At 39.5% G+C, this 18,102-nt stretch overlaps 1 protein-coding gene and 1 long non-coding RNA gene across 3 annotated transcripts in view; one reads left to right on the top strand and one right to left on the bottom strand.

The window, feature by feature from the left end:
• Positions 1-18,102, top strand: part of LOC133655535 (uncharacterized) — a 57,129-nt gene that overhangs the window by 10,233 nt on the left and 28,794 nt on the right. Inside the window, 18 exon segments of the mRNA XM_062055779.1 lie at positions 4,437-4,705; positions 4,781-4,926; positions 5,010-5,301; positions 6,927-7,089; positions 7,171-7,439; positions 7,515-7,660; positions 7,736-8,027; positions 9,717-9,879; positions 9,956-10,224; positions 10,300-10,498; positions 10,500-10,810; positions 12,505-12,667; positions 12,744-13,012; positions 13,088-13,233; positions 13,323-13,614; positions 15,758-15,920; positions 15,997-16,265; positions 16,341-16,853. Of these exon segments, the coding sequence (XP_061911763.1) occupies positions 4,437-4,705; positions 4,781-4,926; positions 5,010-5,301; positions 6,927-7,089; positions 7,171-7,439; positions 7,515-7,660; positions 7,736-8,027; positions 9,717-9,879; positions 9,956-10,224; positions 10,300-10,498; positions 10,500-10,810; positions 12,505-12,667; positions 12,744-13,012; positions 13,088-13,233; positions 13,323-13,614; positions 15,758-15,920; positions 15,997-16,265; positions 16,341-16,853 (4,334 nt within the window).
• Positions 6,378-10,491, bottom strand: LOC133655544 (uncharacterized). 2 transcript variants are annotated; one of them, XR_009827009.1, is made up of 5 exons: positions 9,965-10,491; positions 9,707-9,888; positions 7,730-7,866; positions 7,180-7,213; positions 6,378-7,098 (listed from the first exon to the last, which is right to left on the bottom strand). It is a non-coding gene; the product is annotated as an uncharacterized LOC133655544 (long non-coding RNA). The 2 variants fall into 2 exon arrangements; XR_009827008.1 differs by lacking the exons at positions 6,378-7,098; positions 7,180-7,213 and having other exon boundaries at positions 7,362-7,866.

The raw sequence follows: 18,102 nt of genomic DNA, 5'->3' as shown, positions 1-18,102 counted from the left end.
GTCGGTGTCTAGCAGGACCGATAATCAGCATTTCCGTTTTCTTAGCGTTGAGTTGCAAAAAGTTAGCGGACATCCATTGTTTAATTTCATTAAGACACGCCTCCAGCTGACTACAATCCGGCGTGTTGGTTAGCTTTAGGGGCATGTAGAGTTGAGTGTCATCAGCATAACAGTGAAAGCTAACACCGTATTTGCGTATGATGTCACCCAGCGGCAGCATGTAAATGCTAAAGAGTGCAGGGCCAAGAACCGAACCCTGGGGAACTCCGCACGTTACCTTGACATAGTCCGAGGTCACATTGTTATGGGAGACGCACTGCATCCTGTCAGTAAGATAAGAGTTAAACCAAGACAGGGCTAAGTCTGACATACCAATATGTGTTTGGATATGCTCTAATAAAATATTATGATCGACGGTATCGAAAGCGGCACTAAGATCAAGAAGCAGCAACATAGATGACGCATCAGAATCCATCGTTAGCAATAGATCATTAGTCATTTTTGCGAGGGCTGTCTCCGTAGAGTGATTTGCCCTGAAACCGGATTGAAAAGGTTCACAGAGAATGTTAGTCTCTAAGTGTTCATTTAGCTGATGTGCAACAATTTTTTCGATAATTTTGGAAATAAATGGAAGGTGGGAGACCGGTCGGTAGTTTACCATGAGGTCAGGATCGAGATTAGGTCTTTTGAGCAGAGGATGAATAACCGCTTTTTTGAATGCTAGGGGAACAGTGCCGGAGGAAAGTGATAAGTTTATAATATTTAACACTGATGGACCTAATAATACAAAAAGCTCCTTGATAAGTTTCCCAGGAAGTGGGTCAAGTAAACATGTTGTTTGTTTTATCCCACTTACACGCTGTAATAATTCCTCTAATGTTATTTCATCGAAAATAAAGAGATTATTTTGGAGGGCGGTATCCGTCGTATATACAGTCGTATTTGTGTTAATAGAACCCAGTTGTAGCTGGGATGCATTGTCTTTAATATCCTTTCTAATGAGTTAAATTTTCTTATTAAAGAAATTCATAAAGTCATCTGCCGAATGGGTGGAGCTACTGGGAGGAGTCCCTTGTTGGGTTAGCGATGCTACTGTACTAAACAGAAATTTAGGATCGTTTTTGTTGAGGCAGATGAGATTTGAGTAGTATTTAGCTTTAGCGAAGGTAAGCATGCGTTTATAAGTTATTAAACTATCACTCCATGCTTGATGGAAAACCTCAAGTTTAGTCGCGCGCCATTTGTGTTCCAGCTTTCTACATGATAATTTATGAGCTCTAATTTCTTCTGTAAACCATGGGGTGCGCCTTTTAGAGGCCCTTTTTTGCTTTAGCGGTGCTATACTATCAATAATTTCGCGCAAGGCATCATCAAAGTTGTTAGTGAGGTTATCAATAGAACCGACATAATTTGAGAATGGTGCCATTACCGAAGGCAATAGGTCAGCAAGAGTCATCGTTGTGGCAGCATTAATGTTGCGGCCGCTATAGCAGTTATTATTATTATTAGCTTGTTGACAATGAGTCAAAACTTCAAATTTTATAAAGGTAATGATCGGACATTACTTTAGTATATGGAAGTATCATAACTTTGGAGGTGGTGACACCCCTGACAAGCACTAGATCTATTGTATTACCGTTGCGATGCGTGGGTTCATGTATCATTTGTGTAAGATCACAGCTATGAATTATGGTTTGGAGCGCCACACACTGAGGGTCCGATGGGGTATTCATATGGATATTAAAGTCCCCCATTATGATTATATTGTCGGCGTGCGTCACTAGATCAGCAACATACTCTGAGAATTCACTGATAAAGTCCGAATAGGGCCCAGGGGGGCGGTAGATAACAGCCAGGTCGAGAGGTAGCGGTGTGACAGACCTCATAGTAAGCACCTCAAACGATTTATATTTATTATTTAGGTTAGGGGTAAGGTTGAAATTTTCATTGTATATTAGTGCGACACCCCCTCCCCTTTTAAGAGGACGGGCAACATGCGCATTCGTATAGTTAGGAGGAGATGCCTCATTGAGCGCAAAAAATTTGTCTGGTTTGAGCCAGGTTTCGCTAAGACCAATGACGTTAAGATTGTTGTCTCTAATGACCTCATTAACTAATAACGCCTTGGGAGACAATGATCTTATGTTTAAAAAGCCCATATTATAGGTATTGGGCTGTTTTGACGAATTTTTGTTAAAATTATCCGTAGTAGCAATATTAACAATGTTGCGTTTATTATGCGTAGTGCACTTTAAATAGTTTCGACCATATCTAGGAATTGATATGACGGGAATTTTCCGATTGTTTGCTTGGTGCTGCAATAGACTGGACATATCATAATTTGCCACCTCAGTAGAATGCATGTCCACCTCTGACACAGACACAACAGAAAAAACATTATGTGAATTGTGTATTATTCTAAGAGAATTGCTATGCGTACATGGATTATCCAGCCTGGCGCTGGCTAGTTCTAGCTTAACTGACTCCTCACCCGGACTAACAGACATTGTAATTGCCTGTGACCGGGCTTGCTCTAGTGTAGTCAGTCAAGTGAGACTTAAATAGTAGTCTATGTTTCTAGACAGGATGATGGCGCCTTCCTGGTTAGGGTGAAGGCCGTCTCTCATCAGCAAGCCTGGTTTGCCCCAGAAAGAGGGCCAGTTATCAATAAACGTTAGTCCCTGTTGCCTACAGAAGATAGCCGGCCACTTGTTAAGCGAGACTAATCTGCTATATCTCTCATCATTGCCTCTCGCAGGCAGGGGGCCAGAGACAATTACTCGATGCCTGGACATCTTTCTGGTGAGATCACAAGTCCTGGCTATGTTTCTTTTTGTAATCTCTGACTGTCTCATTCTAGTGCCATTGGAGCCAACGTGTACAACTATATTCGCATAATTAGTGGTGCGATTAGCCTGTTGTACGTGTTTACTAGGCCTGTTGCGAGTTAGCTCCCTAAGATTAGCTTCAATGTCAGTTGCTCTGGCCCCGGGGATACACTTTATTGTGGCTGGTTTGCTAAGCTTTATGTTTCGGGTGATGGAGTCCCCTATGACTAAGGTGTGGTGCCCGGTAGACTGGGGTGTAGGACTAGCTAAAGAGCTAAATCTATTATGCGTCTCTACCGGTACACCGTAGCTTGTAGGCCGCTTAGGACTGCTACAAACTGGGCTAGTTAGCTCGCTACAGCTAACGCTAGCAGATGTGTCCGCAACATCTAAAGTTACGACATTACTCTGCTCTAACTGGCGGACACGGCCCTCTAGCAGAGCCAACCTCTCCGTGAGTTTGGTGCAAGACGCACAGGAAGCCATTACTTACTGTGTTTTCTGTCACCGAGTGAAGTTCCTGATGTCCTCAGGGAAGTTGTCGCGGAGTGCGGGAGTAGCTTCCTACTTACCTTCTGACCGGCGCTGCCTTTCTCCGCGCTAGCTTAGCAGCTAGCTAGCTGAGGAAAGGGTGGTGGGACAGAGATCGGGTGATTTGCAAGTTAAATAGTACCACTAAATATGTTTGAGAAGTGATAAAGAGAGCTGTAGAACAATTAAAAGCACACAGATAGAGCGATACTTAGCCTTTTTCGCAACAGCGAACAGACGGCGAGCAGTCACGCACGGTGAACCGGAACCGGAAGACAGCAAATAAAATAAAATAAATAAAGTTTATGAGTTTGAACATCAAATATCTTGTCTTTGTAGTGCATTCAATTGAATATTGTCATGTCTGTGATTATGTTTAGTTTTAGTCATGTTCGGTTTGGTTTTTGGACTTTTTGTGCACTTTTATTTGTCACCATAGCAACCATTAGTTTCACCTGGTTCACATCGTCATGTCACGCACCTGTTTCACGTTTAAAGTCACGCACCTGTTTTCACTGATCATGTCACTATTTAAGCTTTTCATGTTCTGTTGGTTTTTCTGGCGACATCACATTCAAACTCCTGCCACTCTGTTCACCCTCACGCTGTTGATCCATGCTGCTCTCTTTCATGTTTTTTCGCGTTCCAAGTAAGTTTTCTTTATTCAGGCCATAGTTGTGCAAGTTTTTGTTTTATGTACATAGTTCTGCCTTTGTGCTAGTGTTTTATTTTCATAGCCACGTTTTGTACTTCCGCCTTTGGGCGCGCCTTTTGTTTTCATAGTCAAGTTTTTACCTCCGCTGTGAGCGCTTTTTGTTTATCCCCTTTTGAGCCTTTTTTGAGTTAAAATTTTAAACATGTCCTCACCTGCACGCCATGTCCAGTCCATTTCATTTGCACCACGGGAAAACAAACCGTGCCATAGACCAAGTCGTGACAAATATGGGTTCAAAAGGATTTGCAAATCGTTGTATTCCGTTTATATTTACATCTAACACAATTTCCCAACTCATATGGAAACGGGGTTTGTATTTTGAAACTACTTGAAACATCTAACCTTCGGCATTGTCTCTGTAGCACAAGTGCCTTTGGATGGTCAGTTTCCCTTGGTCGTCAGAACCTGCAGGGCAACAACCCAAACGAAGTGTCAAGAATTGTTGACACAATCATTTTGCATCCAAACTTTGACCGTTTTAGCTTTGACAACGACATCGCTCTGCTTAGACTTTCCTCACCGGTTACGTTCACAGCCTACATCAGACCTGTGTGTCTGGCAGCCAGTAGCAGTAACTTCATCAATGGTACTGATAGCTGGGTCACTGGTTGGGGAACAGTCCAGGAGGGAGGTAAGATAGTTAACTAGTAATGGAATATAATGTTTCATTTGACTACACCTAATGGATTTTCCCTCTACTGTTTAGTGTTACTCCCCTTCCCTCAAACGCTACAAGAAGTGGAGGTTCCGGTTGTGGGAAACAGACAGTGTACCTGCCTGAATGGTGAAGGTTCTATTACAAACAACATGATCTGTGCTGGTTTCCTTGAAGGAGGGAAAGATGCTTGTCAGGTAAATGAGTTCTTCTCATTTACCTCTTTGGCATAATATATTTCAAGTATGAGCTGACACACAATTCGTATACACATCGTTAGGGCGACTCAGGAGGTCCAATGATGAGCCAGCAGGATTCAATCTGGATCCAATCAGGAATTGTCAGTTTTGGTGTTGGCTGTGCTCGACCTAATCTGCCGGGAGTTTATGCCAGAGTGTCCAGCTACCAGTCCTGGATCAACTCACACATCAGTTCTGATAAACCAGGTTTTGTCCAGTTCAACTCCAGTGGGCTGGATGCTGACACCAACTACACATGCTCTGCACCTTCTCCTCCTGTTACTAGTATTATTCCTACGACAGGACCAGGGTCCAGCATCTCAAGTGCTGAACGTAAGTATCTCAATTATCACTGCACAGACTTAATCCTCTGCATTTACTGCAAATTCACAAGAAAATAATATGAAATTCAACTGGCATGACAATATATATATAGTATTTAAACCACATTTCCATCAAGTGTTGCGGTTTAACTAAGCCCCATGATATAGCTTGGAGGAGTACACCTTTATTCGGCTTTTGTTTCCACTGCTCACTGATCATTAGACAATTGTCTACTATGACAGAGCGAGTGACTTCAATTCAATAAGGAAATAAAATGAAGAATATAAAACAATCCAAGCGTTTTTTTTCCAAAAACAAACATGTAAGTCGGCTAATTTACACCTGTTGGCTGTTGGCAGTCATTGCAGCTCATTTAGAAGATTTGTTTAATTGTCGTACGCTAATAGTGTGTTAAGGTGTACAGGAATGTTGCAATTTTCTCTCTCTTCGTGCCATCATTGAGTCGATGCTTGATAAACCGTTTTGGCTCGATGATTGCAGTCACGTCAAGGCTCCAGATGTTCAAGCCTTTGAATTCTTTATAATGGTCCAGGAAGGTCTTTCTTTGACTTCTCATTGATCGCTTCCCTGTAACCAGTCTTGTGTAAAATACTTGAAAGCGATACTTGAGTAAAAGTACAAGTATCTGACCAGAGAATGACTTTGTCAGAAGTTGAAGTCATATTTAGAAAAGTTGTTTCAGTAAAAGTCAATAAGTACCTGATGCAAATTGCACTTACATATTAGAAGTACATTTATTTAAAAAAAGTGAGAAATTATAATGTTTACGTGTTATGTGGCTTTCTTATTTAAAAAAAAAAAAAAAAAAACATATTCAGGTACAGTATAATAGAAGAGGCTTTAACTTGTTAAACATTGATATTCAACTTCTACTGTCATTTATATCTCAACTTTCTGTATGTTATAAGAACAAACTCAACTTGTTTTTAACAGAAACCTTAAGGGTAACTGCACTTTTTTTTAATTTTTGTCTATCATTCACAATCAATATGTGAGACAAGCACTCATTAGTTTTGTTTTTATTATGCATTCTAACCTGTAAATAAATGCAAGTGAAACTGGAAAAAGTGTAGCTCAAACCACCAAGACTTTCTGAGTTATTCTTTGAGCAACACTGCGACATGTTACAGTTTAGCAGCAGACTTGCTAGCAGTTTCTGGGTGCGCCGCTCTGAGTTGAACATTGCATCGATTTACTTTACTTGTTTGCATTAAATATGACAAAATGATGGCAATACGTCTCAAAATAAACTTTTGTTTTAGAGTAAAGAGTTACAAAGATAATTCATGAAAATGTATTTCAGTAAAGGTAGTCATTTTTTTAAAAACATTTTGAAGAGTAAAAGCGAAAGTATTCAAAATAAGTGTAAATGTTAAAAAATTATACATTAAGTAATTGTACATTAAGTACAGTAACAAAGTATGTGTACTTTACAAAACTGCTACTGACTTAAAAAAAAAAAATTGATTAAGCCCTGGAGTTGGAAAAAACCTCATCATTCAATCATTGCTAACAGCTGTTCTGCCCTGTTGCAAAATACCATCCGTGCCCCTGACTAATTTTGAATACAGTTTGTGTTCATCAACTTGGATTCTAATGGGACCTGTTTGCAGTGTGTGGCACCTCTCCACTGAACACGAGGATAGTTGGAGGTGAAAACGCTCAAGAAGGAAGTTGGCCTTGGCAGGCCAGTTTGCAGGATCTTGGCAACCATGTTTGTGGTGGTTCTCTTATAAACAAAGAGTGGGTGATGTCAGCTGCCCACTGCTTCTTCAGGTGGGTCACCTGAACATGATATCATATACTGTATATTTTGAAACTACTTGAAGCATCTAAACATTGGCGTTGTCTCTGTAGCACAAATACCTTTGGATGGTCCGTTTCTCTTGGTCGTCAGAACCTGCAGGGCAACAACACAAATGAAGTGTCAAGAACTGTTGACACAATCATTTTGCATCCAAACTTCGACACTTTTAGTTTTGACAACGACATCGCTCTGCTTAGACTTTCCTCACCGGTCACTTTCACAGAATACATCAGACCTGTGTGTCTGGCAGCCAGTAGCAGTAACTTCATCAATGGTACTGATAGCTGGGTCACTGGTTGGGGAACAGTCCAGGAGGGAGGTAAGGTAGTTAACTAGTGATAGAATATAACGTTTCCTTTGACTACACCTAATAGACTTTCCCTCTACCGTTTAGTGTCACTCCCCTTCCCTCAAACGCTACAAGAAGTGGAGGTTCCAGTTGTGGGAAACAGACAGTGTACCTGCCTGAATGGTGAAGGTTCTATTACAGACAACATGATCTGTGCTGGTTTACTTGAAGGAGGGAAAGATGCTTGTCAGGTAAATTACTTCTTCTCATTTGGTTATATATAGTTCAAGTATGATTTGACACACAATTCGTATACACACCGTTAGGGCGACTCAGGAGGTCCAATGATGAGCCAGCAGGATTCAATCTGGATCCAATCAGGAATTGTCAGTTTTGGTGTTGGCTGTGCTCGACCTAATCTGCCGGGAGTTTATGCCAGAGTGTCCAGCTACCAGTCCTGGATCAACACACACATCAGTTCTGATAAGCCAGGCTTTGTCCAGTTCAACTCCAGTGGGCTAGATACTGACACCAACTTCACATGCTCTGGTCCTTCTCCTCCTGTTACTAGTATTATTCCTACGACAGAACCAGGGTCCAGCATCTCAAGTGCTGAACGTAAGTATCTCAATTATCACTGCACTGACTTAATACTCTGCATTTACTGCAAATTCACAAGAAAATAACATGAATTTCAACTGGCATGACAATATTTACATAGTAGTTCAACGACATTTCCATCAAGTGTTACGATTCAACTAAGCCCCCATGATATGGCTTGAAGGAGTACACCCTTATTCGGCTTTTGTTTCCACTGCTCACTGATCATCAGACAATTGTCTACTTATGACAGAGCGAGTGATTTCAATTCAATAAGGAAATAACATGAAAAAACACAAACAATCAAGCATTTTTCTTTCAAAAAACAAACATGTCAGTCGGCTAATTTACACCTGTTGCCTGTTGGCAGTCATTGCACCTCACGTAGAAGATTTTGTAATTGTCGTTTCTTCATAATTGTCCAGGAAAGTCTTTCTTTGACTTCTCATTGATTGCTTCCCTGTAACCAGTCTTGTATAAAATACTTGAAAGCGATTCTTGAGTAAAAGTACAAGTATCTGACCTGAGAATGACTTTGTCAGAAGTTGAAGTCATATTTAGAAAAGTTGTTTCAGTAAAAGTCAATAAGTACCTGATACGAAATGCAAGATAATAATATAAGTACATTTATTTAAACAAAGTGAGGAATTATAATGTTTACGTGTTATGTGGCTTTCTTATTTTAAAAAAAAAAACGTATTCAGGTACAGTAAAATAGAAGAGGCTTTAACTTGTTAAACATTGATATTAAACTTCTGCTGTCATTTATATCTCAACTTTTCTGTATGTTATAAGAACAAACTCAACTTGTTTTTAACAGAAACCTTAAGGGTAACCGCACTTTTTTTTGGATTTTTGTCTATCATTCACTATCAACATGTAAGACAAGCACTCATATGTTTTTCTTTTCTTATGCATTCTAACCCGTAAATAAATGCAAGTCAAAGTCAGATAACAATGGACCAAATATTATTATGCTCTAGGAAGCTCTCTAAAAACATCCAAATATTGACAGAATATAATTGATTTCCATTGATTCTTCCATCCATTTTCTACCGCTTGTCCCTTCCGGACCTGCCACGAGGCTTGAGGCTATCCCAGCTGCACTCTGGCAGAAGGCGGGGCACACCCAGGACAAGTCGCCAGCTGATTGCAAAGCCAATACAGATAGACAACAATTCACACTTACATTCACACACAAAGGCCAATTTAATCATGTATATCTGTATGCATTTCAAAACTAATAATTTACTTTTAAAAAACAAAGTTGAATCTATATTTACAGAACAAAGAATTTACAGCAGAAAGCAGCATTTTAAGGACACTGTAGTAGTACAATGAAATTGTAATTGCAAAGCTTTGCCAAGGCCAATTCATGAAAATGTATCTCAGTAAAGGTAGTCAATTTTTTTTAAACATTTTGAAGAGTAAAAGCGAAAGTATTCAAAATTACTGTAAATGTTAAAAATTATACATTAAGTAATTGTACATTAAGTACAGTAACAAAGTATGTGTAGTTTCCAAAACTGCCTCTGACTTAATTTTTTTTTTTTTTTTAATTAACGCCTGGAGTTGGGAAAAAAATCTCATCATTCAATCATTGCTGACAGCTGTTCTGCCCAGTTGCAAAATACCATCCGTGCCCCTGACTAATTTTGAATACAGTATGTGAACATCAACTTGGATTCTAATGAGACCTGTTTGCAGTGTGTGGCACCTCTCCACTGAACACGAGGATAGTTGGAGGTGAAGACGCTCAAGAAGGAAGTTGGCCTTGGCAGGCCAGTTTGCAGGATCTTGGCAGCCATGTTTGTGGTGGTTCTCTTATAAACAAAGAGTGGGTGATGTCAGCTGCCCACTGCTTCTTCAGGTGGGTCACCTGAACATAATATCATATATATTTTGAAACTACTTGAACCATCTAAACATTGGCGTTGTCCCTATAGCACAAATACATTTGGATGGTCCGTTTCTCTTGGTCGTCAGAACCTGCAGGGCAACAACACAAATGAAGTGTCCAGAACTGTTGACACAATCATTTTGCATCCAAACTTTGACACTTTTAGCTTTGACAACGACATCGCTCTGCTTAGACTTTCCTCACCGGTCACTTTCACAGAATACATCAGACCTGTGTGTCTGGCAGCCAGTAGCAGTAACTTCATCAATGGTACTGATAGCTGGGTCACTGGTTGGGGAACAGTCCAGGAAGGAGGTAAAGTAGTTAACTAGTGATGGAATATGATGTTTCCTTTGGCTACACCTAATAGACTTTCCCTCTACCGTTTAGTGTCACTCCCCTTCCCTCAAACGCTACAAGAAGTGGAGGTTCCAGTTGTGGGAAACAGACAGTGTACCTGCCTGAATGGTGAAGGTTCTATTACAGACAACATGATCTGTGCTGGTTTACTTGAAGGAGGGAAAGATGCTTGTCAGGTAAATTACTTCTTCTCATTTGGTTATATATAGTTCAATTATGATTTGACACAATTCGTATACACACCGTTAGGGCGACTCAGGAGGTCCAATGATGAGCCAGCAGGATTCAATCTGGATCCAATCAGGAATTGTCAGTTTTGGTGTTGGCTGTGCTCGACCTAATCTGCCGGGAGTTTATGCCAGAGTGTCCAGCTACCAGTCCTGGATCACCACACACATCAGTTCTGATAAGCCAGGCTTTGTCCAGTTCAACTCCAGTGGGCTAGATACTGACACCAACTTCACATGCTCTGGTCCTTCTCCTCCTGTTACTAGTATTATTCCTACGACAGAACCAGGGTCCAGCATCTCAAGTGCTGAACGTAAGTATCTCAATTATCACTGCACTGACTTAATACTCTGCATTTACTGCAAATTCACAAGAAAATAACATGAATTTCAACTGGCATGACAATATTTACATAGTAGTTCAACGACATTTCCATCAAGTGTTACGATTCAACTAAGCCCCCATGATATGGCTTGGAGGAGTACACCTTTATTCGGCTTTTGTTTCCACTGCTCACTGATCATCAGACAATTGTCTACTTACGACAGAGCGAGTGATTTCACTTCAATAAGGAAATAACATGAAGAAACACAAACAATCAAGCGTTTTTCTTTCAAAAAACAAACACGTCAGTCGGCTAATTTACACCTGTTGCCTGTTGGCAGTCATTGCACCTCACGTAGAAGATTTTGTAATTGTCGTTTCTTCATAAATGTTAGGAAGGTCTTTCTTTGACTTCTCATTGATCGCTTCCCTGTAACCAGTCTTGTATACAATACTTGAAAGTGATACTTGAGTAAAATTACAAGTATCTGACCAGAGAATGACTTTGTCAGAAGTTGAAGTCATATTTAGAAAAATTGTTTCAGTAAACGTCAATAAGTACCTGATACGAAATGCAAGATGATATTAGAAGTACATTTATTTAAACAAAGTGAGTAATTATAATGTTTACGTGTTATGTGGCTTTCTTATTTATAAAAAAAAAATACTTATTCAGGTACAGTAAAATAGAAGAGGCTTTAACTTGTTAAACATTGATATTAAACTTCTGCTGTCATTTATATCTCAACTTTTCTGTATGTTATAAGAACAAACTCAACTTGTTTTTAACAGAAACCTTAAGGGTAACCACACTTTTTTTGGATTTTTGTCTATCATTCACTATCAACATGTAAGACAAGCACTCATATGTTTTTCTTTTGTAATGCATTCTAACCCGTAAATAAATGCAAGTCAAAGTCAGATAACAATGGACCAAATATTATTATGCTCTATAAAGCTCTCTAAAAACATCCAAATATTGACAGAATATAATTGATTTCCATTGATCCTTCCATCCATTTTCTACCGCTTGTCCCTTTCGGGCCCGCCGTGAGGCTTGAGGCTATCCCAGCTGCACTCGGGCAGAAGGCAGGGCACACCCAGGACAAGTCGCCAGCTGATTGCAAAGCCAATACAGATAGACAACAATTCACACTTACATTCACACACAATGGCCAATTAAATCATGTATATCTGTATGCATTTCAAAACTAATAATTTACTTTTGAAAAACAAAGTTGAATCTATATTTACAGAATAAAGAATTTACAGCAGAAAGCAGCATTTTAAGGACACTGTAGTAGTACAATGAAATTGTAATTGCAAAGCTTTGCCAAGGCCAATTCATGAAAATGTATCTCAGTAAAGGTAGTCAATTTTTTTTTAAACATTTTGAAGAGTAAAAGCGAAAGTATTCAAAATTAGTGTAAATGTTAAAAATTATACATTAAGTAATTGTACATTAAGTACAGTAACAAAGTATGTGTAGTTTCCAAAACTGCCTCTGACTTAATTTTTTATTTTTTTTTAATTGATTAACGCCTGGAGTTGGGAAAAAAATCTCATCATTCAATCATTGCTGACAGCTGTTCTGCCCAGTTGCAAAATACCATCCGTGCCCCTGACTAATTTTGAATACAGTATGTGAACATCAACTTGGATTTTAATGAGACCTGTTTGCAGTGTGTGGCACCTCTCCACTGAACACGAGGATAGTTGGAGGTGAAGACGCTCAAGAAGGAAGTTGGCCTTGGCAGGCCAGTTTGCAGGATCTTGGCAGCCATGTTTGTGGTGGTTCTCTTATAAACAAAGAGTGGGTGATGTCAGCTGCCCACTGCTTCTTCAGGTGGGTCACCTGAACATGATATCATATATATTTTGAAACTACTTGAACCATCTAAACATTGGCGTTGTCCCTATAGCACAAATACATTTGGATGGTCCGTTTCTCTTGGTCGTCAGAACCTGCAGGGCAACAACACAAATGAAGTGTCCAGAACTGTTGACACAATCATTTTGCATCCAAACTTTGACACTTTTAGCTTTGACAACGACATCGCTCTGCTTAGACTTTCCTCACCGGTCACTTTCACAGAATACATCAGACCTGTGTGTCTGGCAGCCAGTAGCAGTAACTTCATCAATGGTACTGATAGCTGGGTCACTGGTTGGGGAACAGTCCAGGAAGGAGGTAAAGTAGTTAACTAGTGATGGAATATGATGTTTCCTTTGACTACACCTAATAGACTTTCCCTCTACCGTTTAGTGTCACTCCCCTTCCCTCAAACGCTACAAGAAGTGGAGGTTCCAGTTGTGGGAAACAGACAGTGTACCTGCCTGAATGGTGAAGGTTCTATTACAGACAACATGATCTGTGCTGGTTTACTTGAAGGAGGGAAAGATGCTTGTCAGGTAGATAACTTAATTTAATTTACCTCTTTGGCCTAAAATAATAATAATTGTAATATGATTTGACACACAATTTGTATTCACATCATTAGGGTGATTCAGGAGGTCCAATGTTGAGCCAGCAGGATTCAATCTGGATCCAATCAGGAATTGTCAGTTTTGGTGTTGGCTGTGCTAGACCTAATCTGCCGGGAGTTTATGCCAGAGTGTCCAGCTACCAGTCCTGGATCAACTCACACATCAGTTCTGATAAGCCAGGCTTTGTCCAGTTCAACTCCAGTGGGCTGGATGCTGACACCAACTTCACATGCTCTGGTCCGTCTCCTCCTGTTACTAGTATTATTCCTACGACAGGACCAGGGACCAGCATCTCAAGTGCTGAACGTAAGTATCTTAATTATCACTGCACTGACTTAATACTCTGTATTTACTGCAAATTCACAATAAATAATATGAATTTCAACTGGCATGGCAATATTTACATAGCATTTAAACCACATTTCCATCAAGTGTTACGGTTCAACTAAGCCCCAATGATATGGTTTGGAGGAGTACACCCTTATTTGGCTTTTGTTTCCTCTGCTCACTGATTATTAGACAATTGTCTACCATGACAGAGTGAGTGATTTCAATTCAATAGGAAATAAAATGAAGAAACAAAAAACAATCCAAGCGTTTAAAAAAAAACAAAAAAAAACATGCAAGTCGGCTAATTTACACCTGTAGGCTGTTGGCAGTCATTACAGCTCACGTAGAAGATTTGTTTAATTGCCGTACGCTAATAGTGTGTTAAGGTGTACAGGAATGTTGCAATTTTCTCTCTCTTCGTGCCATCATTGAGTCGATGCTTGATAAACCGTTTTGGCTCGATGATTGCTGTCACGTCAAGGCTCCAGATGTTCAAGCCTTTGAATTCTTCATAATTGTCCAGAGAGGTCTTTCTTTGACTTCTCATTGATCGCTTCCCTGTAACCAGTCTTGTATAAAATACTTGAAAGTGATACTTGAGTAAAAGTACGAGTATCTGGACAGAGAATGACTTTGTCAGAAGTTGAAGTCATATTTAGAAAAGTTGTTTCAGTAAAAGTCAATAAGTACCTGATACAAAATTCACTTAAATATTAGAAGTACATTTATTTAAACAAAGTGATAAATTATAATGTTTACGTGTTATGTGGCTTTCTTACTTAAAAAAAAAAACAACATATTCAGGTACAGTAAAATAGAAGAGACTTTAACATGTTAAACATTGATATTAAACTTTTACTGTCATTTAAATCTCAACCTTTCTGTATGTTATAAGAACAAACTCAATTTGTTTTTAACAGAAACCTTAAGGGGAACTGCACTTTTTTGGGATTTTTGTCTATCATTCACTATCAACATGTAAGACAAGCACTCATATGTTTTTCTTTTCTTATGCATTCTAACCCGTAAATAAATGCAAGCCAAAGTCAGATAACAATGGACCAAATAGTATTATGCTCTATAAAGCTCTCTAAAAACATCCAAATATTGACAGAATGTATTTGATTTCCATCGATCCCTCAATCCATTTTCTACCGACTGTCCCTTTTGGGCCCGCCGGGAGGCTTGAGGCTATCCCAGCTGCCCTCGGGCAAAAGGCAGGGCACACCCAGGACAAGTCGCCAGCTCATTGCAAAGCCAATACAGACGGACAACCATTCACACTAACATTCACACACAAAGGCCAATTTAATCATGTACTGTATATCTGTATGCATTTCAAAACCATATATTTACAGAATAAAGAATTTACAGCAGAAAGCAGCATTTTAAGGACACAGTAGTGGTACAATGACTTTGTAATTGCATAGCTTTGCAAGTCAGCACCTTCTTCAATCATTACATATGTGCAACAACAACAGGTAACTAACACGATTAAATAGTTTTACATACCTGTGACTCTTACAACTGGAAAAAGTGTAGCTCCAACCACCAAGACTTTCTGAGTTATTCTTTGAGCAACACTGCGACATGTTACAGTTTAGCAGCTGACTTGCTAGCGGTTTCTGGGTGCGCCGCTCTGAGTTGAACATTGCATCGCGTTACCTACGGTTTTGTGGTCCCGGTGCAAAATCAACTTGTTTGCACTTAATATGACAAAATGATGGCATTAAGTCTCAAAATCAACTTTTGTTTTAGAGTAAAGAGTTACGAAGATAATTCATGAAAATGTATCTTAGTAAAGGTAGTCAATTTTTTTCAAAAAATTTGAAGAGTATAAGCGAAAGCAGTTAAAATATGTGTAAATGTTTAACAATTATACAGTTAGTATTTGTACATTAAGTACGGTAACAAAGTATGTGTAGTTTCCAAAACTGCCTCTGACTTAATTATTTTTTTTTTTTAAATTGATTAACTCCTGGAGTTGGGAAAAAAATCTCATCATTCAATCATTGCTGACAGCTGTTCTGCCCAGTTGCAAAATACCATCCGTGCCCCTGACTAATTTTGAATACAGTATGTGAACATCAACTTGGATTCTAATGAGACCTGTTTGCAGTGTGTGGCACCTCTCCACTGAACACGAGGATAGTTGGAGGTGAAGACGCTCAAGAAGGAAGTTGGCCTTGGCAGGCCAGTTTGCAGGATCTTGGCAGCCATGTTTGTGGTGGTTCTCTTATAAACAAAGAGTGGGTGATGTCAGCTGCCCACTGCTTCTTCAGGTGGGTCACCTGAACATAATATCATATATATTTTGAAACTACTTGAACCATCTAAACATTGGCGTTGTCCCTATAGCACAAATACATTTGGATGGTCCGTTTCTCTTGGTCGTCAGAACCTGCAGGGCAACAACACAAATGAAGTGTCCAGAACTGTTGACACAATCATTTTGCATCCAAACTTTGACACTTTTAGCTTTGACAACGACATCGCTCTGCTTAGACTTTCCTCACCGGTCACTTTCACAGCCTACATCAGACCTGTGTGTCTGGCAGCCAGTAGCAGTAACTTCATCAATGGTACTGATAGCTGGGTCACTGGTTGGGGAACAGTCCAGGAAGGAGGTAAAGTAGTTAACTAGTGATGGAATATGATGTTTCCTTTGGCTACACCTAATAGACTTTCCCTCTACCGTTTAGTGTTACTCCCCTTCCCTCAAACGCTACAAGAAGTGGAGGTTCCAGTTGTGGGAAACAGACAGTGTACCTGCCTGAATGGTGAAGGTTCTATTACAGACAACATGATCTGTGCTGGTTTACTTGAAGGAGGGAAAGATGCTTGTCAGGTAAATTACTTCTTCTCATTTGGTTATACATAGTTCAAGTATGATTTGACACACAATTCGTATACACACCGTTAGGGCGACTCAGGAGGTCCAATGATGAGCCAGCAGGATTCAATCTGGATCCAATCAGGAATTGTCAGTTTTGGTGTTGGCTGTGCTCGACCTAATCTGCCGGGAGTTTATGCCAGAGTGTCCAGCTACCAGTCCTGGATCAACACACACATCAGTTCTGATAAGCCAGGCTTTGTCCAGTTCAACTCCAGTGGGCTGGATGCTGACACCAACTTCACATGCTCTGGTCCTTCTCCTCCTGTTACTAGTATTATTCCTACGACAGAACCAGGGTCCAGCATCTCAAGTGCTGAACGTAAGTATCTCAATTATCACTGCACTGACTTAATACTCTGCATTTACTGCAAATTCACAAGAAAATAACATGAATTTCAACTGGCATGACAATATTTACATAGTAGTTCAACGACATTTCCATCAAGTGTTACGATTCAACTAAGCCCCCATGATATGGCTTGGAGGAGTACACCCTTATTCGGCTTTTGTTTCCACTGCTCACTGATCATCAGACAATTGTCTACTTATGACAGAGCGAGTGATTTCACTTCAATAAGGAAATAACATGAAGAAACACAAACAATCAAGCGTTTTTCTTTCAAAAAACAAACACGTCAGTCGGCTAATTTACACCTGTTGCCTGTTGGCAGTCATTGCACCACACGTAGAAGATTTTGTAATTGTCGTTTCTTCATAAATGTTAGGAAGGTCTTTCTTTGACTTCTCATTGATCGCTTCCCTGTAACCAGTCTTGTATACAATACTTGAAAGTGATACTTGAGTAAAATTACAAGTATCTGACCAGAGAATGACTTTGTCAGAAGTTGAAGTCATATTTAGAAAAATTGTTTCAGTAAAAGTCAATAAGTACCTGATACAAAATTCACTTAAATATTAGAAGTACATTTATTTAAACAAAGTGATAAATTATAATGTTTACGTGTTATGTGGCTTTCTTACTTAAAAAAAAAAAACATATTCAGGTACAGTAAAATAGAAGAGAGTTTAACTTGTTAAACATTGATATTAAACTTTTACTGTCATTTAAATCTCAACCTTTCTGTATGTTATAAGAACAAACTCAATTTGTTTTTAACAGAAACCTTAAGGGGAACTGCACTTTTTTGGGATTGTTGTCTATCATTCACTATCAACATGTAAGACAAGCACTCATATGTTTTTCTTTTCTTATGCATTCTAACCCGTAAATAAATGCAAGCCAAAGTCAGATAACAATGGACCAAATATTATTATGCTCTATAAAGCTCTCTAAAAACATCCAAGTATTGACAGAATATATTTGATTTCCATCGATCCCTCAATCCATTTTCTACCGACTGTCCCTTTTGGGCCCGCCGGGAGGCTTGAGGCTATCCCAGCTGCCCTCGGGCAAAAGGCAGGGCACACCCAGGACAAGTCGCCAGCTCATTGCAAAGCCAATACAGACGGACAACCATTCACACTAACATTCACACACAAAGGCCAATGTAATCATGTATATCTGTATGCATTTCAAAACTAATAATTTACTTTTAAAAAAGAAAGTT

Source organism: Entelurus aequoreus, linkage group LG08 (assembly GCF_033978785.1).
Source record: "Entelurus aequoreus isolate RoL-2023_Sb linkage group LG08, RoL_Eaeq_v1.1, whole genome shotgun sequence".
Lineage (NCBI taxonomy): Eukaryota > Metazoa > Chordata > Actinopteri > Syngnathiformes > Syngnathidae > Entelurus > Entelurus aequoreus.
This window is presented reverse-complemented; position numbering and strand designations above follow the sequence as displayed.